Source organism: Mustela nigripes, chromosome 8 (genome assembly GCF_022355385.1).
Source record: "Mustela nigripes isolate SB6536 chromosome 8, MUSNIG.SB6536, whole genome shotgun sequence".
Lineage (NCBI taxonomy): Eukaryota > Metazoa > Chordata > Mammalia > Carnivora > Mustelidae > Mustela > Mustela nigripes.
The window spans coordinates 18,528,312-18,541,043 of NC_081564.1; the positions used below are offsets into that span (position 1 = coordinate 18,528,312).

Sequence of the window (12,732 nt, forward strand, 5' to 3'; positions counted from 1 at the left end):
TTCTTTCTTTCTTTCTTTCTTTCTTTCTTTCTTTCTTTCTTTCTTTCTTTCCTTCCTTCCTTCCTTCCTTCTTTCTTCCTTCCTTTCTTTTTTTTAAAGATTTTATTTATTTATTTGACAGAGATCACAAGTAGGCAGAAAAGCAGGCAGAGAGAGAGAGGAGGAAGCAGGCTCCCTGCTAAGCAGAGAGCCCCGATGTGGGGCTCAATCCCAGGACCCTGGGATCATCACCTGAGCCGAAGGCAGAGGCTTTAACCCACTGAGCCACCCAGGCGCCCCTTTTCTTTTCTTTCTTTTCCTTTCTTTTAGATCCGGTTAATGTTCTGTTTTGTGGGGTTTTGTGGTTTTGTTTTGTTTTTAAGTTCAACGCAGGGCTTGAACTCATGATCCTAAGATCAAGACCTGAGCTAAGATCAAGAGTCAGATGCTTAACCAACTGAGCCATCCAGGAGCCCCTAGATCTGGTTAATGTTTTGAAACAATGTTGATACAATGGCTTTGCAGGTCAGTAGGTCCCCTTTAAAGTCACTCCTCATGTCCTGACCAATGCTTCCTGGCTGCTATCTGTCTTTCCTTCAGGTGGGAAGGGCCCCTTGGTACCATCTTAGACAACAGGAACTGACCTGCTCTGTTCAATGAGACTATAGATACAATGCAAAACTCTCCGATTCTTAATTACGAATGTTGTAGCCCAAGTATACCCAACAGGAAAGAAAAACACGAGACTTAACCTGGAGACTTAAACTTGAGATTAACCTGGAGATCTTTTGCCTAACCTCCCATACCTGAATTGGAAACAGAAATCCATTTAATTCCTTGGTGATTAAAACATACAAAGTCCACCCCCCTCCCATGAAACTGACGAGAGAAGCCTCACCTTTCCACTGCACAGCAGACTCTCACAGTGGGTCAGGAGCCACCCTCTCCATGCAGACTGCCCTTGACCTCTGGACCCCGCTGTGCTCAGTCCAGTGAAGTTAGAAGTGAATGATGCTTGGAACTTTTTCGGATAGCTGGGCAAGTGCATTGTTGCTTTTCCCTTCTTTGTAAGCTGACTGAGCTCTCTGATGCTAAGCAAGAGGTTGTTTGCTAGTTTCTTGAGTTGGCCTGGAGCCACCTTTGGAAATCTATTTTTAAACTAACTTAATATGCCTTAATCGTTTGTATGCAATCAAGTCACCTGCCCTCATCCAATCAGCTTTCTGGGGGCCTTTGGCTCTCCTTAAATGAGAGCCTTTCATAGAACGCAAATCCCTATGTATGTACAATCTCTACACACACACACACACACACACACACCCTTTGTACATCAGCGTTTTGACGGCTGGTGTTTTGATAAGTCTGTATCTAAACACACACACATACACACACACACACATCCTTTGTACATTAGCGTTTTGATGGCTGGTGTTTTGATAAGTCCGTATCTAAACACACACACACACACACACACACACACACACACATCCTTTGTACATTAGCGTTTTGATGGCTGGTGTTTTGATAAGTGCATATCTAGATCCCCTTCCTCGTGGCCTTTGCCTGATGAAACAGAGGCCTTTGGCCTATGAAACCCCACAGTGGGGCCTCAAAAATTAGTATTGTGGAGAATTCCTTGGTGCCCCCAGAGAAATTCTGGTGAAACTGAAACCTCGAGTTGTTTCATGTTGGGGGTTTTGAGTGACACAGACCTGACAGCCTCAGGCTATCCAGGATTCGAGAAGAGGACAATCAGGTGGGAGCTCTTCCAGGGAGGCAGGCCAACCCCTTTCAGACAAAGGTGTTTGCCTTTGTGCATCCAGGGAAACGAGGCCAACTCTAGATATTGCTAAGGAGCGAACATCGAAATAGGCTTGAGCCTGAGGTCCCAGAGCTTAGAGGCTGTGCAAGGGAGTGGAGGAAACCATTGGCATGCTTCCCCCCACAGAAGGGAGCTCAGCTGCTTGTCCTCAGCCCTAGCAGCTGCCTTGTCCACTTAACGCTTGTACATTTAAATTTCCACTATGATGCCCCCAGATTGCCCCAGAAGCTAGGCATGATCACAAAGCTGAAAATCCACAGGTGTGTGGTCAAATCACCTCCAAAACTACGTGCGTTTTTAAAGGCGACTTGGGCCTGTGTGGAAGACATTGTCCCACGGAGAGGACTGGAGCCTGCCTCTCCCTCACCAGTGTCTGTTTTGTGCCCTCAATCCCTGTGAGTCCCCCCTGGCCCCCCAGTCCCATTATTCAGTACAGGAAGCCAGATTACTTAGCCTTCATGTAAACTAGCATTTCAGTGTGAACCCGAGGGGGAGATGTGGAGGCAAGAGAAAAGTTCCATCCAACGGAAGACACCCTTGCCCCTAAGTTACACCGTGACAGGTAACTGCAGTCACGGGGAAGCCTGCCACACCCTCAATTGTGCCTTTCTTCCTCCACCACATGTTAAAACGTGGAAGCAAAACTCCCATGGCCTCGTGAGTCCACGGGGTAAGAGGGACAATGTTGACATGGAGGGAGCCACTCCACATCTGGACGGGGGCCCACCTTGGTGACAGCCACCTGGGGAGCCATGGATCCGGCTCTGCTGAGGAGCTGCTATGAGTCAACCCTGTTGGGATTTGGGGGAACTGAAGTTCTGAAAATTCAGAGCCACGTGGAAAGCCACGGTCTTCACCAGCCTCTCCCCTTTGGTTGCCACCCCTCTAGAATTTTTCTCTGGTTTGGATTGGGTCCTTCAGGGAGGGGTGCAGAAATCTTGTGTTCTGGAAAATCAGCCCGAGGTTCCTAGCAAATTAACCTTTAAAATCAATCAACTTATCCCCCTCTCCCACCCCCCAAATTTCCTTAGAGTCACCCTCTAACCTGCTACCTGATAATCTTCCTCCATGAATCAGACTGGCCTTTTTTTTTTTTTTTTTTTTTTGGACAGTCTCTAATGGTGTCACACCTGTAAAAACAAACAAACAAAACCACGCCATTGTCTAAAGAACAATTTGAGCTTTTTGCCGGTCTCATTCCACATAGCCTTATAGATCTGTAAACTGGGGGCTCACAAAGTAATATATTGTGTTATGGAAGATATTTTGTACTGTGTTGTTTCCTGAATCATACCAATATTCTAGAAGTGATGCACTTCCCAGATGACCCTGATCCTCAAAACAGTTTGTAAGAAGGGGCGGGGAGTGAAAATACATATAAATACACTATATTTTCTGAGCCTTTCTTCTGAGCCCCTTCCTGAGTCATGGCAGGAAAGAAACTGGAGTCCCGTGTACAGGAAAGTCACACCTGCTGCCTGCTGGCGTTCTTGCAATTGCCTTACGAATTCACAAGCTCTAAGGGGTTCTGAACAGAAGGTGGATGACAGGCACTTTCTCCAATCCCAGAAAGAATCTCTACTCGTGTGACTGAGAATTCATCTAGAAAAACCTATATTTTTAACGTTGAAACAAACGGGGCTTCCTGGACCTCACAGAGTATTGGGTATCTACAAGTGCTTTTATATTTTGTAACTGTAAAGAGGTTTCCTACGGACAGAAGAACAGTTGGGGACCTGGCCAACTGCTGTCACACAGAATGACCTCTGCATGTACAAAGATGTTGCATTCAGACCATGAAAATAGCAAATAAAGCTTTGATGCAAGTTGCACTGAAGAACTCGGTGTGTCAGTGGGTGGATGAATGGGCTCTCCCATGCATGCACGCCCGTCCCCAGCTGAATCGGTCTGTTGTCTGCTGAGCTGGGGGCCACGTGGCAGGAAGGGGGGAGCTGGGGTCCTGGGTGAGGGGGACCCATGGAGACAAAGCAGAATTTCCATTCAACATGGGCTTGAATCCTCACTCTGTCTCCTCCTGGCTGTGAGATATCGCTGAGCATCGGAGCTCCCATATGGGGGATGGTGTTAGTGACCTCAGTGGGCAAGAGTTGAAGGCAGTGGTTCTCAACTGGGTGGACTGTGCGCACCGCCCCCCCCCCCCGCCATGACACCTGGCAAAGGCAATGAAGGGAGAATTTCTGCTTATTGCAAAGAGGGAAGGGAGATGCTGCTGGCATCTAAGGGGTAGAGACTGGGGATTCTGCTCAATATCCCTACAGTGAACAGGACAGCTCCCCACTACCAAGAGTTAACCGGCCCCTGATGGCAATAATGCCAATACTGAGAACTCAAGCCCAAGGAAAGGAAACGTGTGTGAAGGTGCTGGGTACGCAGTAGGTCCTTGGGATCCTAAAGGATCTGATGGGAGGACGTCACACCAGCTCTTTTTTCCCTCTTAGATCACTAGTAGGTGGTGGCTGCATCCCAAGGTTGGGGTTGAATCCACCTCTGCGTTCTGTGGTCACCAGCAGGAGGTAGTCCCTGGGTTTGAACTATCAATAGCAGGCATCATCCTCAGTGAGTGGAAGCAAGAAAGTAGCAGCATGAGCCGAGCACTTGGTTCCATGATCTCTCTGTGGTTGTCCATTTATGGGTGCTATTGACCTCCAGCATCTCACCCAAAGTCACACAGGTCCACCTGCTTCCAGAGGGCAGCTACCACCCACAGTGTCCCACCACCATCTCCAGGGGTGTGGGGTAACCGAGTTGTAGGCCAACTGGAGGACTTTAGCCAAAAACCATGACAAAACCAAACCCTGTTCTGTAACAATTCACTCCTTGGCCTTCCCTCCATTTTAGTCTTCAAATAATCACTAATTATGCTTAGAAAATGCATGCGCCTATGTTTTTGATTTGGATTTGTTTCTTGGTTTCTTTTTTTAAAAAAGATTTTATGTACTTATTTGACAGAGATCACAAGTAGGCAGAGAGGCAGGCAGAGGGGGGTGGGGGGAAGCAGGCTTCCTGCTGGGCAGAGAGCCTGATGTGGGGCTAGATCCCAGAACCCTGAGATCATGACCTAAGCCAAAGGCAGAGGCTTAACCCACTGAGCCACCCAGGCACCCCTGTTTCTTGGTTTCTGTTTGTTTGGGTTTGTTTCTTTTGGGGGGTCACAAATAAGGTGACTATCATAATCACCTTTATTTCTATTAAAGCTAAGATATAGGCCCTGTGGCAAGCCAGCCCCTCCTTCTTTCTGCTGTTAACTTGGGGTAAATGATTTCACCTTTTTGAATTCAGTTTCTGAACCATCTTTGAAAGGGGATCACAATTCCTTCCCTAAAGAGGCTGAGGGAGGATTAAACATAATGTTCATGAAGCTGGCACAGTGCCTTGCACACAGTAGGTCTTCAATAAATGGGAGCTGTCCATTGTATATGCCTTCTATAGGAAGAAAATAAACCTTCATCGGGTCCGTTACAGCATCCCATGGAAACCCAATTTGAGCGTTATATTTCGGATCATCTGACCTAAACCTTAGGCCATGTGGCCCATGGGAGAACTGAGTGATTCTGGGGTCCCTCACTTTAAGGGCCGGTGTCCTTCCAAGGCTGTCATTTACCCAAACAGGAAATGATGGCACCAGGAAGCCCAAGAAAGGGCACTGGAGAGCTCTACACCCCAATACATCCCCCCTAGTGCTGTCAGGCTTTCCACAAAACTGATGAGGTCCATCAGCGCCTGAGACTCCATCGGGGGCCATGGCGGAGGGACACAAGCACTAGGGCCTCCTGGGCCTACTATTGAAGTGAAATGGCCTGAACGGAATTGGGTGGACAGGGCGCTATGTCAGCAGGCTGAGATGTGCTGGGCTGTCGAAAAGCGCCCATAAATAGGACACTGCTAGCAAAGGCAGACTGAGTCTGCAGACGGTGCTGGCCCCTCTGTCCTTCCTGAGGCTACAGCAGCAGGTTCATTCTGGGACGGGCAGAGGCGGGGAGGTGAGGGCTGCACTTGCAGGCCCAGGCCTTTGGGGATCTCTCTGCAGCGTGCACGGTGGACCCCTGCACAAACTGGGGACTCACTTAAGGGTTGGAGCCAAGAGGGAGGACCCCTTCGAGCCACCAAGCTCCACTGGTGTCCGAGGGAGGTGGCCAGGGTTGAGCCCCTGGGCATGTGCTTAGGAGAAGGGGGCCTCCAAAGACTGAGCATAACTGGAAGGAGGGGGGGAGCAAGCCAATTGGAAGACTGCCAAGGATCCTGGGGGTCTTTCAGGAGCTGGCACTGGGTCTGTGTCTGAAAAGGGTATGGTGTGCGTGTAAAAGAGAGAGGGGAAGGCTGTCGTGTTCGATGGGTGTGATGTGACAGTGTGATCACAGGAGCGTGTGTGTGTGTGTGTGTGTGTGTGTGTGTGCGCGCACGCTGATAAACTGGAGAACAGTCCCGTGTGTCCATGTGTCATGGAGATCATGACAATCCTCCCATGACTACCTTGGGGCCTGTCCCCACAGGGATGAAGGGGAACTGTCTCTCTGTGTCTGTGTCTCTTGAAGTGGCTGGTATACACTAAGTGCTTCATAAATGCACATGGGATGAATAACCAAATGTACAGAAACTGGGCTGCTGCGGGTGTTCCAGGACCCATTTCCGCATCATGCTTTCTCTAGATGTCTGTCTGTCCCTTTCCTACCAGTCTGTGGTCTCCTGTTCACCCCGGTCACCCAGCAGCAGGCCAGGCACTGAGCAGGTGCTCATAGAATCTTTGGTGGACAGAGGAATGAATGAACAGAAGACTAACCCAGAGCGTGGAGGTGGGAGAGATCCCTATAGAGGAACCCCACTGAAGCCCACACTCTGGCAGGGTCCAGGCATGGTGTGTCTACACAGAGCTTGAAGAACCCCATTTTGGGTGACGGGAAGCAATTGGGTGAAGGGGGAGGGAAAGGGCAGGACTTTTGGAGGCAGGCCCCCTCCTGGTGGCTCCCTCACTATGTGCCTTGGGGAAGTGGCTTCAGCTCGCCAGACCTCAGGTTTCCCTCTATGAAATAGGGATCCTGAACTCACTGATTGTGCCAGTCCCTGTGGCCCATGATGGGCACTTGGTGGATGTTTGTTGAATGACTGAATGACTGAAGGCAGGGAGTGATGACCATATCCCATAGGCAGCCTGGCTCCAATGCTCATCTTTGACTTCAATCACATCAGCACCTGGTGTGGCCCAGGGGGGACCTGGTGACTCACTCGTTTTCCTTTGGTTGGAGCCAGAGGTGTTCCTGGGGACATGGCGGAACAGCACGGAACGCCAGAGCAGGCTGCGGCTGGCAAGAGCCATGGAGGCCTTGGGGGCAGCTACAAGGTATAGGGCAGGGAGGGGTCCCAGGGGCTGTGGGGCTGGGGTTGCCCTTGGGCCTCGGGGTCAGCTTCTTTGCCAGGCAGAAAGGAACAGCGGCCCTTCCAGCCATCAGCGTCTGGGAAGACACCTCCCTCACCATGACTGTACTGCATCTCCTCTCTTCTGTGTCCTCATCTGCAGAAGGGAACTGGTTGCCCAAACGCAGCCTGACTCCATGGGGCAAAGAGGCCCCTGGGTCTCAGGAGACAGGGCGCTAACTCTCCTGCTTGACCTCAGTCCAGTTCCCCGGCTTCTCTGGGCCTCAACAGCCCCATCTGGAAAATGGGAGCAGTGCTCCCCATCTCAGCCCCCAGAATTGGTGCTAAGGAGAATTCCAAAAGTGAGAATTTGCCAGCTCTTCCCTCTCCAAGCTGTTCCTAGGGGCTTTAATCTGAGACAGGGTCTGAGGATGGGCTGACTAAGAGGATAACTGTGGGCAAGGGCATTCCTTCAGATGTGCTGGTGGCTTTGAAGAGAGTGGAAAAGAAGCAGAGGCCTGTCCAGCATGGGGCCTGATTGGTGGGAGCACAGGGCTGGTCTAGGGACCTCTCAAGGCCTTTGCAATGCCCCAGAGGCAGCTGCCCACCACGAAGGTGGGTGCCACTGCCGGCCCTTCCTATTCCCCTGGCACCTGTGGGCCATGCCCTGTCTGCACCAGGGCAGGGGAGAAAACCGCCAGCCCACTTCTTGAATACTGGTGCTTCTACCTAATGTGCTGTGCAGCCTGAGACAAGAGACTTACCCTTTCTGAACCTTCTATAAAATAACCAGAAGAGAGGTGTCCCCAGGGATCTTCTCTGAAGACAGTTTGTGCTTCGGGTGGATAAGAGAGGTGTAGCCTTCCTCTTCCTTCGCAGCCTTTTCCGCTCTGGACATCGGACTGGTGAAGAGTGGCCCAGAGATTGCTGACTGGTGTTTTCCGTTGTCAGGCACAGGGAAATTTCACATTCAGGGAAATATAGCTTTCTGGCCCCTCTTGAGAAGTTTAAAATGGGGCCCACATTTCCTCCTGGCCATAAGCGGCTTCATTTCCTTCCCTGGGTCATTTCACTCTCCCAGATAGGGACCTGCCAAATGCTAGTTGCAATCCCTCCTTTAATTGAGGTTCCTGGAGGCGTTCCCTTCGATGGCCACGAGGAGGCAGTGCAAGCCCTTGGCCCGTGCTGGCTCCGGAGGGGTCAAGGCAGAGCGGATGGAGCCCAGGGGATGGATGTTACCTCCCTGCCCTGCCCCAAGCGGGACTGTGCAGGCTGGGGTCTGGGCCTGGGACTGGGAGCTCAACCCCCCGTGGGGTGCTCAGGGTGCTGCCCTTTCAGGTCATTGTGTACGAAATGGAGAACTTCCAGGGCAAGCGGTGCGAGCTCTCGGCCGAGTGCCCCAATCTGACGGAGAGCCTGCTGGAGAAGGTGGGCTCCATCCAGGTGGAGTCTGGGCCGTGAGTACCTGGACACCCAGCCCCCTCCTCACAGCCCCAAACCTCCTGGGAGGCAGGAGGGCCGGGTTCCCCTTCTAGGGCTCAGGGGCCATAAGCGACTCCATTCCTATCTCCGGCCTCAGTTTTCCCGTCTCTCAAATGGGGATAACATGCACTTCAGACAGAGTTTTTGTGAAAACGAATGGAAAGATGCGCATAAATAACAACAATAACTTAATAATAAGGGGAAGGAGAAGGAGGGAGAGGAATTTGTCTTTGGAATACCTACTATGTGCCAGACACTGAAGGACATTCCCAAGCACTTACATGGAGGCTGCATATAAAATAGATTCTCCATACTATTTCCCGGGATGATTTTCTGGCTCAGTCTCAGCTTCCAGGATGTTCTAGGAACTCCTTTAATACTCGGGTCCGCGGTCAGGTTGGAGGGAGCGTTGAAGGTCAAAGGTCAGCAGCGTGGGGGTCCTTCCTCACTAGACAAGGGCCCTCCTGCAGCAGCAGCAGTGACCCAGGCCTGCTTCCTCCTGCAGGTGGCTGGCATTCGAGCGCAGAGCCTTCCGCGGGGAGCAGTTTGTGCTGGAGAAGGGAGATTACCCTCGTTGGGATGCCTGGTCCAACAGCCACCACAGTGATAGCCTCCTGTCCCTCCGCCCTCTGCTCATCGTAAGTACCTCCCACTTCCGGGACCTTCTAGAAGCTTGTCATCCAAGCTCCCTGCAGAAGCTCAGCAGAGGACGGGGCTGGTACCGGTCCGGATTGGGAAGGGCCCTCTTCATCTCCAATCTGAGAGATTGGAGATGAGAGGGATGAGAGGAAGCTGGCTATGGTCCTGGGGCTGGGGATCGGGACACCAGGATTCACATCTTGAATTCCCAGCATAGCATTGACACTTCTCTGTGTAACCCTGTTAAAAATCAGAAGCCTCATGGCCCAGCCTCGGATCAGTATTGTGCTCAAAGCAACACATTCAGAAAGCAGCTTCAGAAAGGAACTGATTCTTCACTTGCCTTTCCCAAACACCCAGGAGGGACTCGGTCCACAGTGACACTTTTAAATTGTCACTCTGCTTCCCCCACCTGTTTCCTCCACTCTCGGTGGCTGCTCCAGCCCTCTCTCCTTGTCACAGTAACCGATGCCTGCTTGGATGACAGCAGGAGGAAAGCTAAGAAGACCACATCAGAGCCTGGTTTATTGAACAGGGAATCCTCCTCTGTTATTGACTTTTATCGCCTTTTGGCCTCTCTGTGCCTTGGTTTCCCTATCTGCTAAATGGTGGGGTTTCACAAGAGCTGAAAGGTCCCCTCTTGGTGTCATGGATGCCTGGCTCTAAGATTCCTAAGGAGAGTGGCTCTGGAGGAACCGCCCTGTCCCCTGTGTGGGCCTAACCCCTGTCCCCTGTGCGGGCCTCTCGGGAATCCTGTTCCTCAGGCAATGGGCTTGGTGGTGGGCCTGGCTGTGTGGTCACTGAACTCTTCCCCACACCTCCCAACTCCTACTCCGAGAGTGGGAACAGCCCGCTCACTCCGTAATCCCACCCCCAGGATGGCCCAGATCACAAGCTGCACCTGTTTGAGAATCCAGCCTTCAGCGGCCGCAAGATGGAAATAGTAGATGATGACGTGCCCAGCCTCTGGGCTCATGGCTTCCAGGACCGCGTGGCGAGCATCCGGGCCATCAACGGGACGTAAGGGACCCATTCCCCACTCCTGCCCCTGCCCTGTCCTCTGGCTTCAAATAGAATCTCTTTTCACTGTGTTTCCTACACAGTGGCCACCCCCTGCTCTTCTAGGTCCTTTTCATAATCCTGGTCTTTCTTACTAGGGTAAGAGCTGAATAGCACATGGGAGAGTACATGGTACATCACCTCCCTCCTTCCAGGCTTAATACCTCTGTTAATGCAATCTTAAGATCACCTTCCCTTTGTCAGTGACTGCATCTCACCCTATGGGCTGGGGTTGAGCCTTGAAGGGTGCCACCTTTCCCTGACAATAATTTATTCAACAGCTTTTTACTAAATATTTTTATGTGTAGAGTAGAGGAGCAATGAGGATTACACAGCCTCTGCCCTTAAGAATTTTAGTCTGCCAGGGAGACAAGGAGACAGGTATCCACAAGTCACTGTGATCAGGATTGCGATGAGGGGGACACACTGGGGCTCTGGGAGTCCCCTCCAGGCACTCGATTCAGCCCGGGGGAATCAGCAAGGGCTTTCCTGGAGGAGGAGACATATAAATTGAGATGTAAAGAATATGAATGAAAAGGGAAACAGGGCCATGGATGAGACGAGGAAGAACATTCCAGGTGGAAGGAACAGCCTGTGTAAGGGCTCAGAGACACGCCACTTTAAGGAAAGTAGAGTAAGAGAGGTTGGAGTATGGGGTGTCGAGAAGGAACATTGAGGGATGAGGCTGGAGATGGTTCGTGCAGGACCTGTGAGCTGGGTAGTGAGTTTGAATTTATCTGAAGGGCACTGGGGAGCCAGGGAGAAATTTAGCCAGGCAGAGAGCATGTTTAGTTGCTGGCTTTAAAAGTCTTGGTGTGGCTGGAGGCAGGGAGCTGACCGTCCTCACTCTGACCTTGGTTCCCGGCAGGTGGGTTGGCTATGAGTTCCCTGGCTACCGTGGGCGCCAGTACGTGTTCGAGCGGGGCGAGTACCGCCACTGGAACGAGTGGGATGCAAACCAGCCGCAGCTGCAGTCCGTTCGCCGCATCCGCGACCAGAAGTGGCACAAGCGGGGCTGTTTCCTCAGCAGCTGAAGGGCACCCAGGCCCCAGTGGCCCAGGCCCACCCTGAGGGGCAGCAGAGGCAAGAAGAGGAGGCTCCAGGGCCAGGGTGATGGTCTGCCTGTCCCCCCTTCCCCGGAATCTGCTCAATAAAGCCTGGGGCCGGTCCCCCACCTGCTATGTTCCTCTGCGTCCCTTCTTGAGGGGGCTGGGGCTTTGGGTTCTGAGAACCCCCACGGGGGGCTGAGGGCTGGGCTCCTACCCGAGGCTCTGGTTGTTTTTGGCAGAATCACATGAGCGACTTGCATTGATTTTGTGTTTGTTTTCCTGTGTTTCCATCTTTCAGTCTGTCCATCCATCCATCCATCTGTCTATACATCCTTCCACCCACCCATCTTTCTATCCATCCTTCCATGCATTCTTCAATCAGTTCTTTCCATCCATTCTCCTATTGATCCATCCGTTCTGTCTCTCTCCCATCCATCCATCCATCCATCCATCAGTCCATCTGTCCATCTATCCAGCCAGCCAGCCATCCTCCCATTGATCCGTCCATTCTCTCTCTCTCCCAACCATCTGTCCACCCATCCATCAATCCATTCTCTCATTGATCTACCCATTCTATCTCTCGCCCACTCATCCATCTGTCCATCCATCCATCCACCCATCAGTCCATCTGTCCATCCATCTGTCCTTCCATCCATCCATCCTCCCATTGATCCATCCATTCTATCTCTCGCCCACCCATCCATCTGTCCACCCATTCATCCATCTATCCTTCATGTCCCCCTCCAACTCTCTGTCACTGTCTGTTTTCATGACTTGATTCAGCAAATGCCAGGCCCTGTCTGAAGCCTGAGGACATAGCAGGGAACAGACAAACAAGTAGATTCTGAATCACGCTACAGAAGGCAGTGCAATATTATGATGGCAGCTGATGGGGTGGGGGGTGTGGGTTGGTCAGGGAACTCTGCTCTGAGGTGGTGACATTTGAGTTGAGACCTGAATGAACCATAAGAACATTCCAGGTAGAGGAGTAGTGGGTGTGAAGGTCCCAACCAGGAGTGTGGCTGTGTGATGGAGACTTGGTGAGGACCACAGTCAGTCCAGAAAGGAGTAAGCAGTTGAATGGGGGAGTGGTCAGAGAGGGAGTGAGGTCAGAATAGTTAGGGCTCCACAGACTCCCACCCCCTACAGGGTGGTGGGAGCCATGGAGAGTCTGAAGGAGGCCAGATATGACTTAACAGGATTCTTCTGACTGTAGAGCAGAGTGTAGACCATGGGGCCACAGGGGATGCAGGGGGATAAGCCGGGAGGCCACCAGCTGAGCCCTGATGGTATGATCTCTCGAACGTCTCTTTTCCATGTATTGGTAGCTCT

The 12,732-nt window shown here is 51.7% G+C and overlaps 1 protein-coding gene across 1 annotated transcript; it reads left to right on the top strand.

Annotated features, from left to right (window-relative positions):
• The first annotated feature begins 7,082 nt into the window (after window positions 1–7,082).
• CRYBB3 (crystallin beta B3) lies at window positions 7,083–11,484 on the top strand. Its single transcript, XM_059409961.1, has 5 exons — window positions 7,083–7,157; window positions 8,510–8,628; window positions 9,159–9,291; window positions 10,170–10,312; window positions 11,220–11,484. Exons 1-5 carry the CDS (start codon window positions 7,083–7,085, stop codon window positions 11,383–11,385), a joined length of 636 nt encoding a protein of 211 aa, XP_059265944.1. The 3' UTR covers window positions 11,386–11,484.
• Window positions 11,485–12,732: the final 1,248 nt, after the last annotated feature.